Source organism: Passer montanus, unplaced genomic scaffold, assembly GCF_014805655.1.
Source record: "Passer montanus isolate IOZ18808 unplaced genomic scaffold, ASM1480565v1 scaffold7, whole genome shotgun sequence".
NCBI classification, from domain to species: Eukaryota; Metazoa; Chordata; class Aves; order Passeriformes; family Passeridae; genus Passer; species Passer montanus.
This window is the reverse complement of record NW_024372147.1, coordinates 2,798,785-2,812,778: the sequence shown is the minus strand read 5'-3', so window position 1 is coordinate 2,812,778 and position 13,994 is coordinate 2,798,785. Positions and strand designations below refer to the sequence as shown.

The window sequence follows — 13,994 nt, the reverse complement described above, 5'->3', positions numbered from 1 at the left end:
CAAGACACAACAGAAAATTGAGATCCCATGCTTGAGGCAGCCAGTAATATAAAGTAATATGGGAATCTGGGGCTGTTTTTCAATGCCACTCCCATGGATTAATTGCTCACAACCACATCTTGATTCAAAATGCTGTAACTGAATTTTAATATTTCAAATAGACATATTTATGCTGAAGCTTTAATTCTAATAAAATTGACAGTGATATAACACAGATGGGAAAAATATTACAGTATTAGTAACATATAATTGCAGCTGTAAATGAAAAAAAGTATGATAAATAGGTGCAATATGTAGGCACAATTTCCAAGTTAAACGTGCTGCACATGAGGAACTCAAGAAACTTGTGTGCTGGCTGAGAGGCTACCATTTAGAAGCCATCCACAATAGTTATCAAATGAAACTGCTTAACAATCAGCCTGTATTTATGGAAGAATTACTATTTTAAAAAATTATTAAAGCATATGTTGTGGTCTAAGAATAGCATTCTCCAATTCATTCTCCAATGGTTATACTCCCGCAAAACTATGAGCCACCTCCCCTCCCTGCCAGCTGGAGGGACAAAAGGCAGAGATCACAAAAGGTGGAGATCAGAACAATTTACTGGAAACAGCAACGGGATAAGAAGGTAAAGAGTAACAGCAACAATATTAATAACAAAAGATATAAGAAAATAAATTATCCACAGAATACCAGACTGCTCTGTCTGCTGTGTTTTCCCCACTGTGAGGAATTCCTTATTCCCTGAAGAGAGTCCCTTCCCCCTGTGCCTGACAATGATGTGAGGTGGTGTAGAATAACATCCCTCCCAGCTACTGCAAAAATTAAACTTGTCCTGGATGGAACCAGGATGACATATATGACAGAAATGCCAAGGGAACAGGATCTTCACTGCTTCAGTTCTGAGAGAGACCAATGCAACTAATCTGTGATTTTTAGAATTCTGTATTCTAATTACCTACACTAGCACTCAAATTTGAAGTGCTCAAAACACCAGCATTCAGTACCTTTTGAGAAAAGACTTGAAGAATTTTCCCCCTTTTCACAGAATGGCTGAGCTTGGAAAAAATCTGAGGAGGTCATTTTGCCTAACATCCCTGCTCTAGAGGGCCATCTACAGCAGTTTGCTAGGATCACATCAAGACATCTTTCAAATATCCCCTGGGATAAGACTCTATATCCTCCACGGGAAGCTCATTCCACTGTCTGAGCATCCTCACAATGAACATATACATACACATGTATATATAAAAATGTGTCATGGCTCAGTGTCCCCACCAAGACTCTCCCAAACCAAACGCTGCTCACTTGCTCTACCCGCTTCCCCTTCTCCTTTCACTCTCTGGGAATGGAGTTAAGAACAAGAGGAGCAAAGTAAAAAATTACAAGACGAGATAACAATAATTTACTGGAAGCAGCAATGAGAGAAGAAAGGAAGCAACAACAACATTAATAACAGGTGAAACACAATGGAATAATTTACATAGAAAGTGCAACAATACCAGACTCTACCTGGCACAGTTTCTCTCCCCCCAGCCTGACCAGAAATGAGGGAGTGTCTTACTCCAGCCCCTGACAATTGATGAGATGGTATCAAATAGCACTAGGGCCTAGCCAGGCCCCTTTCTGGTAAAAAAATTAACCCTGTTTTGGCCAAACCTAGGCACCTTTCTATGTATATAATGGCATATTCAATTTCCTCTATAGTTTGTACTCTTTGCCTGTCAGCAGATACCACTGGAAAGAGCCTGGGTCTACCTTCTTTACAACCTCCCTTCCAGTATTTGTATACTTTGAGCCTTTTGAACCTCCTCTACTCCACACTAACAGTCCCTGCTCCCCCAGCATTACCTCCTATAAGAGGAACATCAGTCCCTTCAACATCTTGGGAGCTCCTCACTGGACTATCTCTGGTAGGTCCATGATACTCTTGTACTGAACAATAGAGTTCCCCAGGTGTGCAGGCCTTGCCAGTGCTGAGGAGAGGGGAAGGATCACATGTTGACTACTCAAGAACACCCCCTCTTCAAATAGCTGCAAATACTTTCCAGGATTAGTTGTTTGATCACCTTATCATGGATCACAGTGAGACTGAGCAGCCTTTAATTTCCTGGATTCTTCTCATTGTTCTTCCTGAAGACAAGCAGGACATCTGATTTCTTTTGAAAGCACCTGTTCCAATCACTATGATCTTTCAAAAATTATTAGGTGGCCTCACAGTGGGAGCTCAAAGTGACATCAGTGAGCTCCCTTAGTACTTGTGGGTGCATCTTATCAGGACCTCTGGACCTAGGTAAGATTAGCTTGCATAAGTATTCTCCAGCCTATTCCTCTCCCACTATGGGTAGGTTTTCCTTGCTCCAATCCTTCCCCAGTATCTGGGTCCTTAGCACACCAAGAACTGATTTTTCCAGTAAACACTAAGATGAAGAAGACAGTCAATACCTCAGCCTTTTACATGTCCTGTGTCACCAGAGCTCCTGTCCTATTCACCTGTGGGCCCGTATTTCCCCTAAAATTTCTTTTACTACTTATATACTTACAGAAGTTCTTTGGTTACCCAAACCCACTTTCTGACACTATCTTTTCCAGGAATCACTAACTCAGCTTTAATCAAGCAAGAAACTTGTTCTGACAGTAAAATTTTAGTCATTACAAACATCTGATGTTCAGCTAGTGAGCAAATGATACTGGGGAGATCCAACTATCACTGGAGCCAGCATATCACCACTACTCTTCATACACTTTTAACCACTTTCCTAAGACATCCTCCTATCGTTACTCCTATTGTTTTTATTACCTTTTAGCTTATGCTTTGCTTTTCATTATTATCTGTAAATGATAAGCATGAACAAGCTCCAGTTTCTCTTAATACTCGACACTCCAGGAACACGGATGGGCCTGAATGAGGGAAATAAACATTATTTCCCCTGTCATAGGGTCTCACAGATGCCCTCCCATAGCTCTGCTAGGTTTCCATGTTCTACAGAGAAATTGCTTATTAATCTTACATCCAGTGTAAGTCTTATTGTCAAGTACTTCCTTGTTTCAACTGTCCAAAAGCAGTAACAAATTTCATTTTTTCCCCAAATTTCCACTCCGTTGCCTTAGCAGGCAACATTAGTAGAAATATTATACCATGTAAATTTTACTTCTTTCCAATGATTTTTTTTCAAGTCTTGAATTCAGCTTTATTAGTCTGTCAACCACATTTTCAGAAAAATATGTTTGTACATTCAAAATTACTTATTTGCTGTCCATCCTTATTTACCATGTACATGTGGATACTTCAGTGATGAATTACATGAATGGAAAAATGCAACATATGCATACATTTGCAAACCTATCTACACCTTTAAGAACCAGCAACTTAGTAACCTGGCTACTGAGCATATAATTTTTTTTTGTGACCCAAACTATTTATATAATTTAAGTTCTTCAAGTCTTATTATATATCTCCACCACAGGAGAAATTTTTTTTGTGACCCAAACTATTTATATAATTTAAGTTCTTCAAGTCTTATATCTCCACCACAGGAGAAATAAGAAAAAGAAAGTTAGGAAGAAATACTAACAGTTCTTACTGCTTTATCTCACATACTTTAAGTCTGTTTAAACACATTTTTAATACCACAGCAAGTAAAAAAGAAAAAAACAAACAACATTTTAAAAGAGACAATTGAGACCTAAGATCTACTACTGAATTTTATGGCCTGTAATAACTCCCCAATGACATTAAAATGGCTAGTGTTTATTGAAACAGCAAATGTGACATATAGTCTAAGTCTGTCTGTATTGTTTTCTTTCGAACTTTGAAGCAACTGAATTAATACAACAGGTCTCCAACATATTCAGATTACTGTTACAGTAACACAACACATCAGCATTATTTTTGATGAGTGGAAGAACATTTTTTAAATCATCTTTACACCACTTACAGTAACACAACACATCAGCATTATTTTTGATGAGTGGAAGAACATTTTTAAAGAATCTTTACACCACGTGAGAAACTGCAATTTTTTTCCCAAAAGAAAAACTGAATATAATAGAAATGTATTACCTTGTCACTTTACAGCTTGATTCAATCAGCTCATTTTCAATATCCAACAGACTAGAAGGCAGGTTGTATTCCAAAGGTGAGGACATTCTTTTTAAACGCAGCAAGCCAACACAGAACTTTGCTCCCATCTCCTCCAGTTCTCTTGTACCTATTTGCAATCCCTAATTTGAAAATAAGATTTAAAAATACAAAATAGGTACAGGCAGATGGACCCACACATACTGCAGAATAGCTCTTTAGGTTAATATTTTCTTACTTTATTTAATACATTATCTTGCTTTTAAAGACAGAACAAATCAGATTTGTAGAATAAGCAGAGTATCAGAGAAGACTCTGGAATACCTACATGATTCCTTTAAGGCTGAACAGACATATTCATATTTTTTGGAGCTTCCTAGTCTACACTTCTAGCACCCCAAAATTAACAAATCTTTCCCCAGTGGTATTGGAAGAGATACAATGTCTAGGTTCATAAGTATAAATTATTTTAAAATAAGAATTTAAAATACAAGATTCCTCAATATAAATTCCATCAAACAGAATGAAAAAAAAAAAAAGAAGATAATTAATATCATAGTTGTGCTCAAATTCATTGCTATGTTTTAACACATAGGTAAGACTACCTAAGGCAGCAGTTACTCCATGAGACAGATGTCTCTTCCCTGCCTGTAAGTTAGGGAATACATGTGTTAATTCTGAAAGCATTTATTTACATATTTAGTAATTAAAACTAACAAGTAAATTCTCAAAAGCTATAGCTCTTTTCTAACTTGAATTACATAGCCAGGCATTTTCCTCTGTAAAGACCATTTAGAAGGTAGAACTTATGTAATGCTCTCCAAGTTTACATATCTAATAAATCCTCCCATCAGGTAATTACACATTTGTAATTTAGCCAGAAATGCAGTATACAGGGACATAACCTCTGACCTCAACTACTTTATAAGAAGAGTGTAATCTATACTGAGCCTCAACAGTTAGGTAATTGGCTAGTACTAACGGTATATACACTAGCAAATTCAGTGGCACAACTCCACTCCACTTCCCCCTTTGCAACTTCTGTATCTCTGGAGAATCTAAAAGGACTTTAGCTTGGATCTTCTCAATCCCTTAACATACAGATTAGTTAAAAAGAAGCTTTGACAAAACAGGGAAACAGAAGAGCCAGGAATCGGTGGTAAGCTAAGCCATCAAGTACAAAAGAAGCAAAAAAGACTGAAGCAGGAATTATTTTTTACCAAAAGCTAGGTAAAAAACACACAAGCTTTGTATGTGTTGCCACAGTGACGCTGCATTTTAAAATGCAAGGTTTAAAAGAAAGTATGTTGCTGCAGAAATGGTACAGCCCACATATTCTCCATGTGCTGTTTTGAACATACTTAATAGAAGAAAAGTTTGACTTTCTTCAGAGTTCTTTTTTTGCCTTGGTAGTACTCATAAGCAAGGTGCTTTTTAGTAACAAGAAAGATAAATCTATATCCATGATTCTGAACAGTGCCATCCTCTGGCCAAATGGTACTGAAACCTGTTAGCAGTGAACAAGAGTTGAATAGTTGAGTATTATTCTTAATAGAATACTACTTACCTCTTTTATAATGCTTTTGTGCTGTAGATTTCAAAGCACTTATTAATAAAGGAAGAATTATCCTCACTGTACTGATGGAGAAATGGAGGCAGAGAGGGTTGAAGCGATTTGCACAGTGTCTCACAGCATGTCACTGACCCCGCTGGGAACAGAAATCAGTTCTCCTCACTCAGTGCAGTACCTTATCCATAGAGACCAATTTTTTGGCTTTGTTTTGTATTTGTTTGCACATCATTAACTTTCGAAGACCCCAATCATAGCTGGGGCTCCACTACGCTAATCACAGGAAGACACAGTCCCTGCCCCAAAGAGATTAAAATAACATTAAGGTCAAGAGGCAACAAAGTATGTAGAAGAGGAAGGAGAAAGGTAACAGCAATCTCACTGTTACACAGGTTACTAATGTGCACAACTTGATGGTTCAGAAACTTTTCCAGTTATCGTCTGCATTTGTTGCTGAAGAATTTATCGTTAGTTGGCAGGTTCCTTATAGACAAGATTTGTCTAACAGAGTGTCTCTAAGTTGAAAAAGGACAAGAGTACAGCATGAAGGAAAATGCAAAGACAATTGTTATAAAGATGTATAGCGTGCGCATGTTCTGTGGCTGCTATTTTTAGCACAGCAGAAAGAGGATGTAACTAAAGAGAAACCTAAATGGAGCAGATTGGAGGTGGATAACTGGGAAACACCTGAAGGATAAATTTTGAATTTACTACACTGAAGGGTCTACACAATTGTGGTAAAAGCCTCATGCCAAATCTTGACTTGCTTTTTAATTTCTTTTCATCATAAGGGAGAATGTAATACACAAATGCCAAATACCAAATTTCTTAATTGATTCTTCCATCAGCCAAACTTCTTCATTTCCATGAAACAAGATCCAAAGTCTGGTTCAAGAAGTCATCATCACCATCATCCGTTGCCCTTTCTAAGGGACATGATCTCAAGTTCATTTTCACTGAAGCTTCATTACATTTCTTTCCATTATCTTCTACTGATCTTCAACAGTTACTAATCAACAGATCTAGTACCTTTAACTGAGGCTAAGTTATTTACATGCTACAAGCATTGCTTTTAAGCTCAAGCCATCTCAATGGTACGTCTTTTTTTTAAACTAAATTTCAATTTCTTTTTTCTCTACATCATATATAGCTATCTTTCTTCTAGAAGTAGAATTTTAGATGGAGGGTGGAAGTCTTCTTTACTAAGCATGTCATGAAGGTAGCTTCATATCAATACAGTACCTCAGTGATTAAATTTGCCACTTGAAAGCAAAGATACAAAACAAAGGCACTGCAGGCTGACCTCAAGTGGAGAAGAATATTCCTATAATACATAATTAATAAAAGGAAAACAGCTATATAAAGAGTCATAGAAGTCAATTGGTAAAAAAAGTCGTAAAATATATGTAGATCTGCTTTCTTATGCAGCAGAGGTTACAAGGACATAATCATTTCTGAGAACTTGAATTCTAAAGACTGAAAAATCAGTTACTGAGAAATTTGTTAACAAAATTTTTATTTCCTGAAGTCTTCTCTTTATGTGAGTTGTAAGATTGCCAGATAACAAAATCTTTTCAATTAACTTAAAAGTCAAGCAATACTTCCAAATGTATTAATCTTCAATCAGCAAAGACATTGATTTCTATTTTCAGGTGGTATGAATAATTGAAGACATTGCTCTTTTGTCTGGCATCTTAATTATGCTCCATAGTAGATCCTGGAGAATCCTTTCACCTGAAAGTTTGTTTTTCCATATCCTGAATCACAGATGTCCTGTCAATAGACTACAAAGATTCCATATGATCAGCTCAAAAAAATTTGCTTCCAGAGACAACTTTGTCACCAGAGATCCCAAACAGAGGTAAGACTAGCTACCTTCAGCTCAACAGCTTCCTGGCTGGATTCATCATTGTCCAAATAAAATAAATTAGAATAAAGATTATGTTCAGTTTGGCAAGTACGCAGTCTTTCTTCCACAAAGAACCAAATTGTTAAGTAATCCTCTTCATGCTTTGAACAAAATTGAGCAAGGATGCTAAACCAGAGTAAGACTAGCAAAGTGTTTCCATCCCTCAGATCTGAACTCTTATGTCCTTTAAGACGGGAAGTAGGAGGGAAAGGAATTTCTACAGTTCAACTTCTCTCTCTTTTGAAATAACATATTATGACATATGTAATCTAATTTATACCATAAGTTTATTGACAGACTTACTGGCCCTACTCCTTCCACAAAGTATATCTCAAAAATAAAGCAAACAACACAACAAAAGCCCCCACAAAAACCCTGGGATTAAGGCCTTTTGTCTTTTTCTTCTTCTCACTGGAGAAATACAGCTCTTTGATAAGTCTAGTCACCTTGACTTTTTAGATATATTTTCTTAATAAGTTTGAGCATTATCATAATGAAGAAAAAAATTAAGAATCTTCCAGTATCTTCAGAGGATGACTAAGAGCTCACAAATTGCTTTAATCCATAAAATGAATGGCAGAACAGTAATTCAGTCTCATCAGTTAGTTTATATGACATAAAAGAATGCTCTTCCCTTGAGTAAATGATTCTTCCACAAAATTCAGCCATTTGTTTCTTTCCTTACTGAAAAATAGCTTTGGAGGTTTAAGAATCTTGAAAGTTTGTCCACAAAGCATCTTCAATTCACTTTTCTTAAGTACTTCCTGTAGCAACACTGCTAAAGCCATGAGGGTCCATGTCTAAGAATATTTTCAACATTTCAAAATAAGCAAATTGGATGAGTTATCTTTTTTTAGAGCTCTATAATGAGCTTTATTATCTGAGGAATATTCTGACAACAGCAGGAATGCATCTGTTGTTAATTGACAAAATGTAGCACTTACAGGCCTACTGAAATTCTCAACGAAATTATCTGTCTTCCTACTCTATAGGGATATAAGCACAGATGTTGGCGCATACATTAATATAATAAATATATCTTGTTCAACTCTCTTTTTCGTTTCTGTCTCACCCAGCCTTCTGATCCTCTTTCTGTCAAGCACCTTATTTGAGGCTTGTGATCGTTTTCTCGATTAGCACACCTAAACTCAGCTTTCAAGCAGAGGAAATCCACTCCTTCCATGCATGCTGTCTACTAGTGAGACACTACCAACAGAGTCACTTTTTGTTTTCAGATACGCAGCCCTGTTAACAGTTTTCAAGGAGAGGAAATGAAAACAAGTTTTAAGTCAAGAAGCCACACAACTATGTGAGTTCAGAGATCATCTGTAATTTGTAGAGCTGGTAAGCCGGTGTGAAAGTGTTTTGGTTTGTAAGCCTATTTCCCCAGCTATATGGGAAATTTCTGTAAGAGACACTGCTAAATATCTATTGAGAAGAGCCATGATCTGCCATGGTGAAGCCTGCAACTGCCATATGTAAAGGAAATTTTTATTATAGTATTGACATATACTACTACCAAATCCTAATAATCTGTTGGGCAGAACAGTCCTGGGTTTTTTTAACTGCATGCATACCCATGTGTAAAAAGCAATGATTAATATTAATCTTGTTAAAACAGCCCATAAGCATAACTGCTATGCAGCCTACAAAGTTGAAAATCTTATAATTTCATCCTAACATCAGCCTACCCAGACCTTAAAAGCTTTCAAAAGCTTAAAGCAAGCAAGAATTGAGCAAGCAGGGTTACAGAAGATAACAATGCGAAGGGAAGAAATTAAAAAGAAATTATTAAGAAATATTAACTGATGTATTCTCTTACTTTATACTTGCCCTGGTCACATCCACATAATGTGCTTTCCATTGTGTAGCTCCTTTGTACTCCTATCTCTCTCCAGACAACAACTCGGGCTGTAGATTCCTTGGACTTTTCCACCACAAAGCTGCAGCTGCCCATGCAGAATGCGGGGGCAGTCTGACTCAGGATCTTGGGGAGTGCCTGCAGGACAGCGATTTGAAAAAAAAAACAGTGATTCCTTTATTTCCCATATGGATGGAGGTGAAAAGGGACCATGTAATCATAAACTACTACCAGAAACTTTGATGAGGTTTGCATTAAAAATGAAAGAAAGAAGCAATTCTCCATCTTAAGTTTTCAAACATCAGTGTGTTCAAGTAACAAAGTCTTCAGGCCTTTTCCTAGATTTAAAATCCCTTTTTTCAGATTCAGTCACTAAAACTGTTAGTCATGAGAATAAGGATCAGGATACAGGAGAATTCTTCAGCTTATCACCATCCCTCCTAACTCACCAAGTTAAGTTTGCTCAAATTAAGTGTACTACATACTCCACATAAGTATTTAATTCAAATGCAGACTGTTTCAGAAGTCCCATTTACAGACCTAACAAAAGTAGTATTTTATTAACACATAAAATTCATTTGTATTCAGCAAAGCACTAGTTGCATATTTCCCTTCAAGCATGTGAATCAAAGTTCAGTTCTGTTTACTTGACAGTTTCAGTGAAAAGGTTATGCAAATATACATATTTTACTATTGCTAAATGACTGTTCTTTCTAGTTTTTGTTTGTGTCAGTTAAGAAAAAACACATAACTGCTTCAAATTTATTATTTCAGTAGTAATGCATAACCCATTAGTGCAAGCTTGCCCAAACATTTCAGTTTGCCTTTTTGAAAATGAAAGGCTTTTTCCAACAGCCCTTATTGACTACTGTCATTTGTGTACTACATTGACTACAGTAGTGAATGCTGAAGTGACAAAAACCCACATAAATGTGTTAGAGTGTTAGAGCAGCAGACATGATTGGCATCTGGCTCTACATCCAGGAAATCACACAAGAAGTCTGTCTGTATTGAGACAGCATTCAGCCCTTTCATTGTTTTTGTTTGTTTGTTTTTTTGTTTGGTTTTTTTTTTTTTTTTTTTTTTTTTTTTTGTTTTTTTTTTGTTTTTTTGGGGTTTTTTTGTGAGGGAGATTTAAAGGAAAAAAAAACCAGAAAGCATCTGTACTCAAGGATGCATAATAAGTGTTTTAACATGCATTCACATGCTTTTGAAGTTTAAGTCTGAATCTTTTCACAAAAACAGAGCCTGCACACCTATATGTCACACAGGTTTGCAGTTCCCATGAGGCAGCAATGGAGAGAGACACAGAAGAAATAGGTAACTCTCCAAGAAACACATAGTTCTCTACATTTTTTGCATGTTTGAAAGCTTATACAATGCAGAGGATGTGTTTGTGCAAGTTTATTATATATACCTAATTAGGGGCACATGTCTGAACTACACATCTTTATATAAAGGAATAAATAAAAAGGAATCTTGCATATTTCCATATACAAAAACAAGTATTTCTCAGAAAAATTCAGTTTCTTTTTGCCTTGTTGCTAGAATATTGTTTGCCATACCTCAATCACTTGTTTTTTAATCTGGTAATTATAAATGCAGAGAAGCATATTTTCCATCTATTTTCTATAAAAGTAATATTAAACACAAAACAAATTGGTGTAAAGAAACAAACAAAAAAAAGCACTCTATGTATAGTGTTTAAAGCTTCATGAAGTGTACTTTGAAATACACTCACAAACTAAAAAGAGGTGATTTTAAATAAGTCTGTTTATGCTATAGAATCATAATTTGCATAGGATAGGACCAGGATACTACTTGAAAAGGAAGTTCCAAACCCATGCCAAATAAAAGGTACAAATGTCAAACTCACCCTGTAAGCAGGGTCTTCCATCAGGTCACAAGAGGCAGCATTAACACTTGTATGCCACATTGTCTCTTTGATGCTGCAGCCATACATAAATACATTCTTTTTACGAGAATGACCATGATAATCACAGTAGACCTATAATAAATCATTTGGCAAAATAAACTCAAGGCATATGGAATAAAAATTTTAAGAAAGTAATAGAAAGACAATTTTTTTTATTTATACTCTTGAACGTTCAAAAGAATTAAGCAACAATCCTTTATATGATTAACTCTCATTAAGACAAAAAGTGTGTGATTCATCTAAGGAAGGTTTAACCTTCTAGCCTAGCCAAGTAACACATGTACATCTACAGGTTTGCAGAAGACCAGTTCTCCAAGTCAAATTTAAGTGTGACATGGTTTACAAGACCATGTCAAAATGTTTAATTTATAGACTAGCTACATAGATAAAGTTAAAAAGATTCAGAATTGCTTACACACACATACTTACCAAAGGCAAACGTTTTATAGCAGCCAGATATTGCAGTAACCCTTTAGCATGGTAAATAGTGGGATGCAGATCTGGATTTGGATTTTGCCACTGTCTGTTTAAATCTTCTCCACTTAAAGAGCAACGGTGGCTATTGTGGGGGGGGTGGAAAAACGCATGATGTAGTCTGTATTATCATACTTTTAAATAAGCCTCCCCCCACCTCAAGTTTTCCTCATCAACACTGCTTCTTTGGAAGAAGTCTGGCAAGAAACAAACTTCAACTTTCTAACATGCCAAATAATAGAAATGTTTGGGGTGTTTTAAGCTATGTTACAGAAAATCTAAAAATAAATTAGAAGTAGACTCTTAGGTGAAGCCAACTGTAATATTACTTATTTGCTGTTGAAACTGAAGGCTTGCAATTCCATCCAAATTCTAGTTCAAAATCAGTAATTTAATACATATGGTATCTTTACAATTTGGGTGTCTTCTGTAATTTAGAGACTGAAGTCAGCTAGAAATCTAATACTTGAAATGTGAAGTTGTCAGGAGACAAGGAGCTGTGTGAAAAACAAGGACCAAAAAACCTAAAACAACCCAGGAAACAAAAAGATCATCTCTGTATTCAGTCAGCTATCAGCAAGAACTTTTAAACTTTCAGGATTTCATGATCATGCAGTCATCTTCACTATATTTGCCTTTAGACAGTGTCTGCTGGGACAGCCTTCTAAATTGTCCCTTTATCGTGAATTATTTAATCACATGTATTCTAGTATACACATTCTTTTACCGATATAAAGACAAAGTTCTACTGAAATCTATAGTTTTATTATTTTGTTCACAAAACCTTTTAAAATAGTACCTATAGTAGATTAATAAAAACTGTAGCTTTATCATAGCAAAATTTCCATTTCATATGAACTCCCTACAACCAAGTAAATGTAGACTGCTCAATGTTTACTCATAGTAGTTCCAAAAAGTTCTGACATATCCCTTAAATTTATCAAGAAAAGTGTAGCAATTGAAATAATTACTATTATAACTTCAATCAAACCAGGATACTCTATTACCCTTTCTCTTGCACACCTATTAATTTCCCAGCTTTTAAAAAATTATGTAAAAGGCTTTCTCAAATATAAGGCACTTTCTTTTTTCATGTAGACCATGAACTTGTTTAGTTTTTTCTAAATGCAGGAGGGGTCTCGTATAACACTCTTACACAAATCCAAGACAGAGAGACAATTAAAATTTCATGTCAAATCACAGAGGAATGATTATCATCCATGCACAACTGGAAATATTTTTGTAAAACTGCAATTGTGAAGGAATGTAACTGCCTTTTAAGAAGCCAAAAATCCTAGCAATATTGCCAGTGTCTGTTGCTTTTTTATCATGTTACATATTGCATTTGCACCTTTGCAGGATTAGTTTAGATTATTTATTTTTAAATATTGATGCAAAGAATTAGAGTACAGGTTAAACTTTTGTGATTAAATATATGCTTACTTTCCATTGATGACACCATCTGGATTGAGCATGGGAATAATTTTGAAAATATAAGATTCCCGTAAAGACTGCGCATTTGGACTATTGCTCATAAGGTATTCCAGTGTTCCCTTCATAACCCAGCTTGCATTAGTCTCTCCAGGATGCACACGGGCAGACAGGAATATATAAGGACGATTCCCTAAAAGAGATATCCACAGAAATTGCAAAATATTATTTAAGCTGAGTGAACAGTTTGTTGATTGGAAAAAGAGCCAATAGCCCACTGCATTTATAACAATGCAAAAAACATTTGTAAATTGAGTATTAATGAGTATGGGTATTATTGATAGAGATTGCCACAACATTTTTGAAAGGACTGCTAATTACAAAACTATCACAATGGAACTTTAAATTTGATCAGACAATTATACAACTAATTTGAACTGGAAGTTATGATTCAACTTTCATTACTTTCTTCCCAATAGCAAAGAAAAATACTGAGGTGGACAAACAAACCAGGAAATGGCAAAAGCGCACTTCAAATCACAGTAGCTAGATGTTAGCTTTATGAAAGATTTTTTTTTACAAGATAATAACCTCAGCATTTTAAGAAAAAAGTTACTTGTCCAGTATTCTTTTCCAAGAAGTGCTGTTTGCAAAATGTAATGTACAAACCTAGCAGCAAAAATTTAAAATGCATTAATATATATTCTTGCATTTAAAGATATTTATATCTTT

The 13,994-nt window shown here is 35.6% G+C and overlaps 1 protein-coding gene across 8 annotated transcripts in view; it reads right to left on the bottom strand.

Moving 5' to 3' along the window:
• AGTPBP1 (ATP/GTP binding carboxypeptidase 1) overlaps positions 1–13,994 on the bottom strand; it is a 66,567-nt gene that overhangs the window by 13,625 nt on the left and 38,948 nt on the right. For 5 of the 8 annotated variants that reach the window (XM_039729604.1, XM_039729606.1, XM_039729603.1 and 2 more), the window contains 5 exons: positions 13,275–13,455; positions 11,787–11,916; positions 11,298–11,429; positions 9,383–9,559; positions 4,064–4,224 (listed from right to left, as the gene is read on the bottom strand). In XM_039729604.1, coding sequence (XP_039585538.1) covers positions 4,064–4,224; positions 9,383–9,559; positions 11,298–11,429; positions 11,787–11,916; positions 13,275–13,455 — 781 coding nt within the window. Of the gene's footprint in view, positions 1–4,063; positions 4,225–5,648; positions 5,791–9,382; positions 9,560–11,297; positions 11,430–11,786; positions 11,917–13,274; positions 13,456–13,994 lie in introns of those variants that run through there. The other 3 variants (XR_005629872.1, XM_039729609.1, XM_039729610.1) reach the window with 3 other exon arrangements.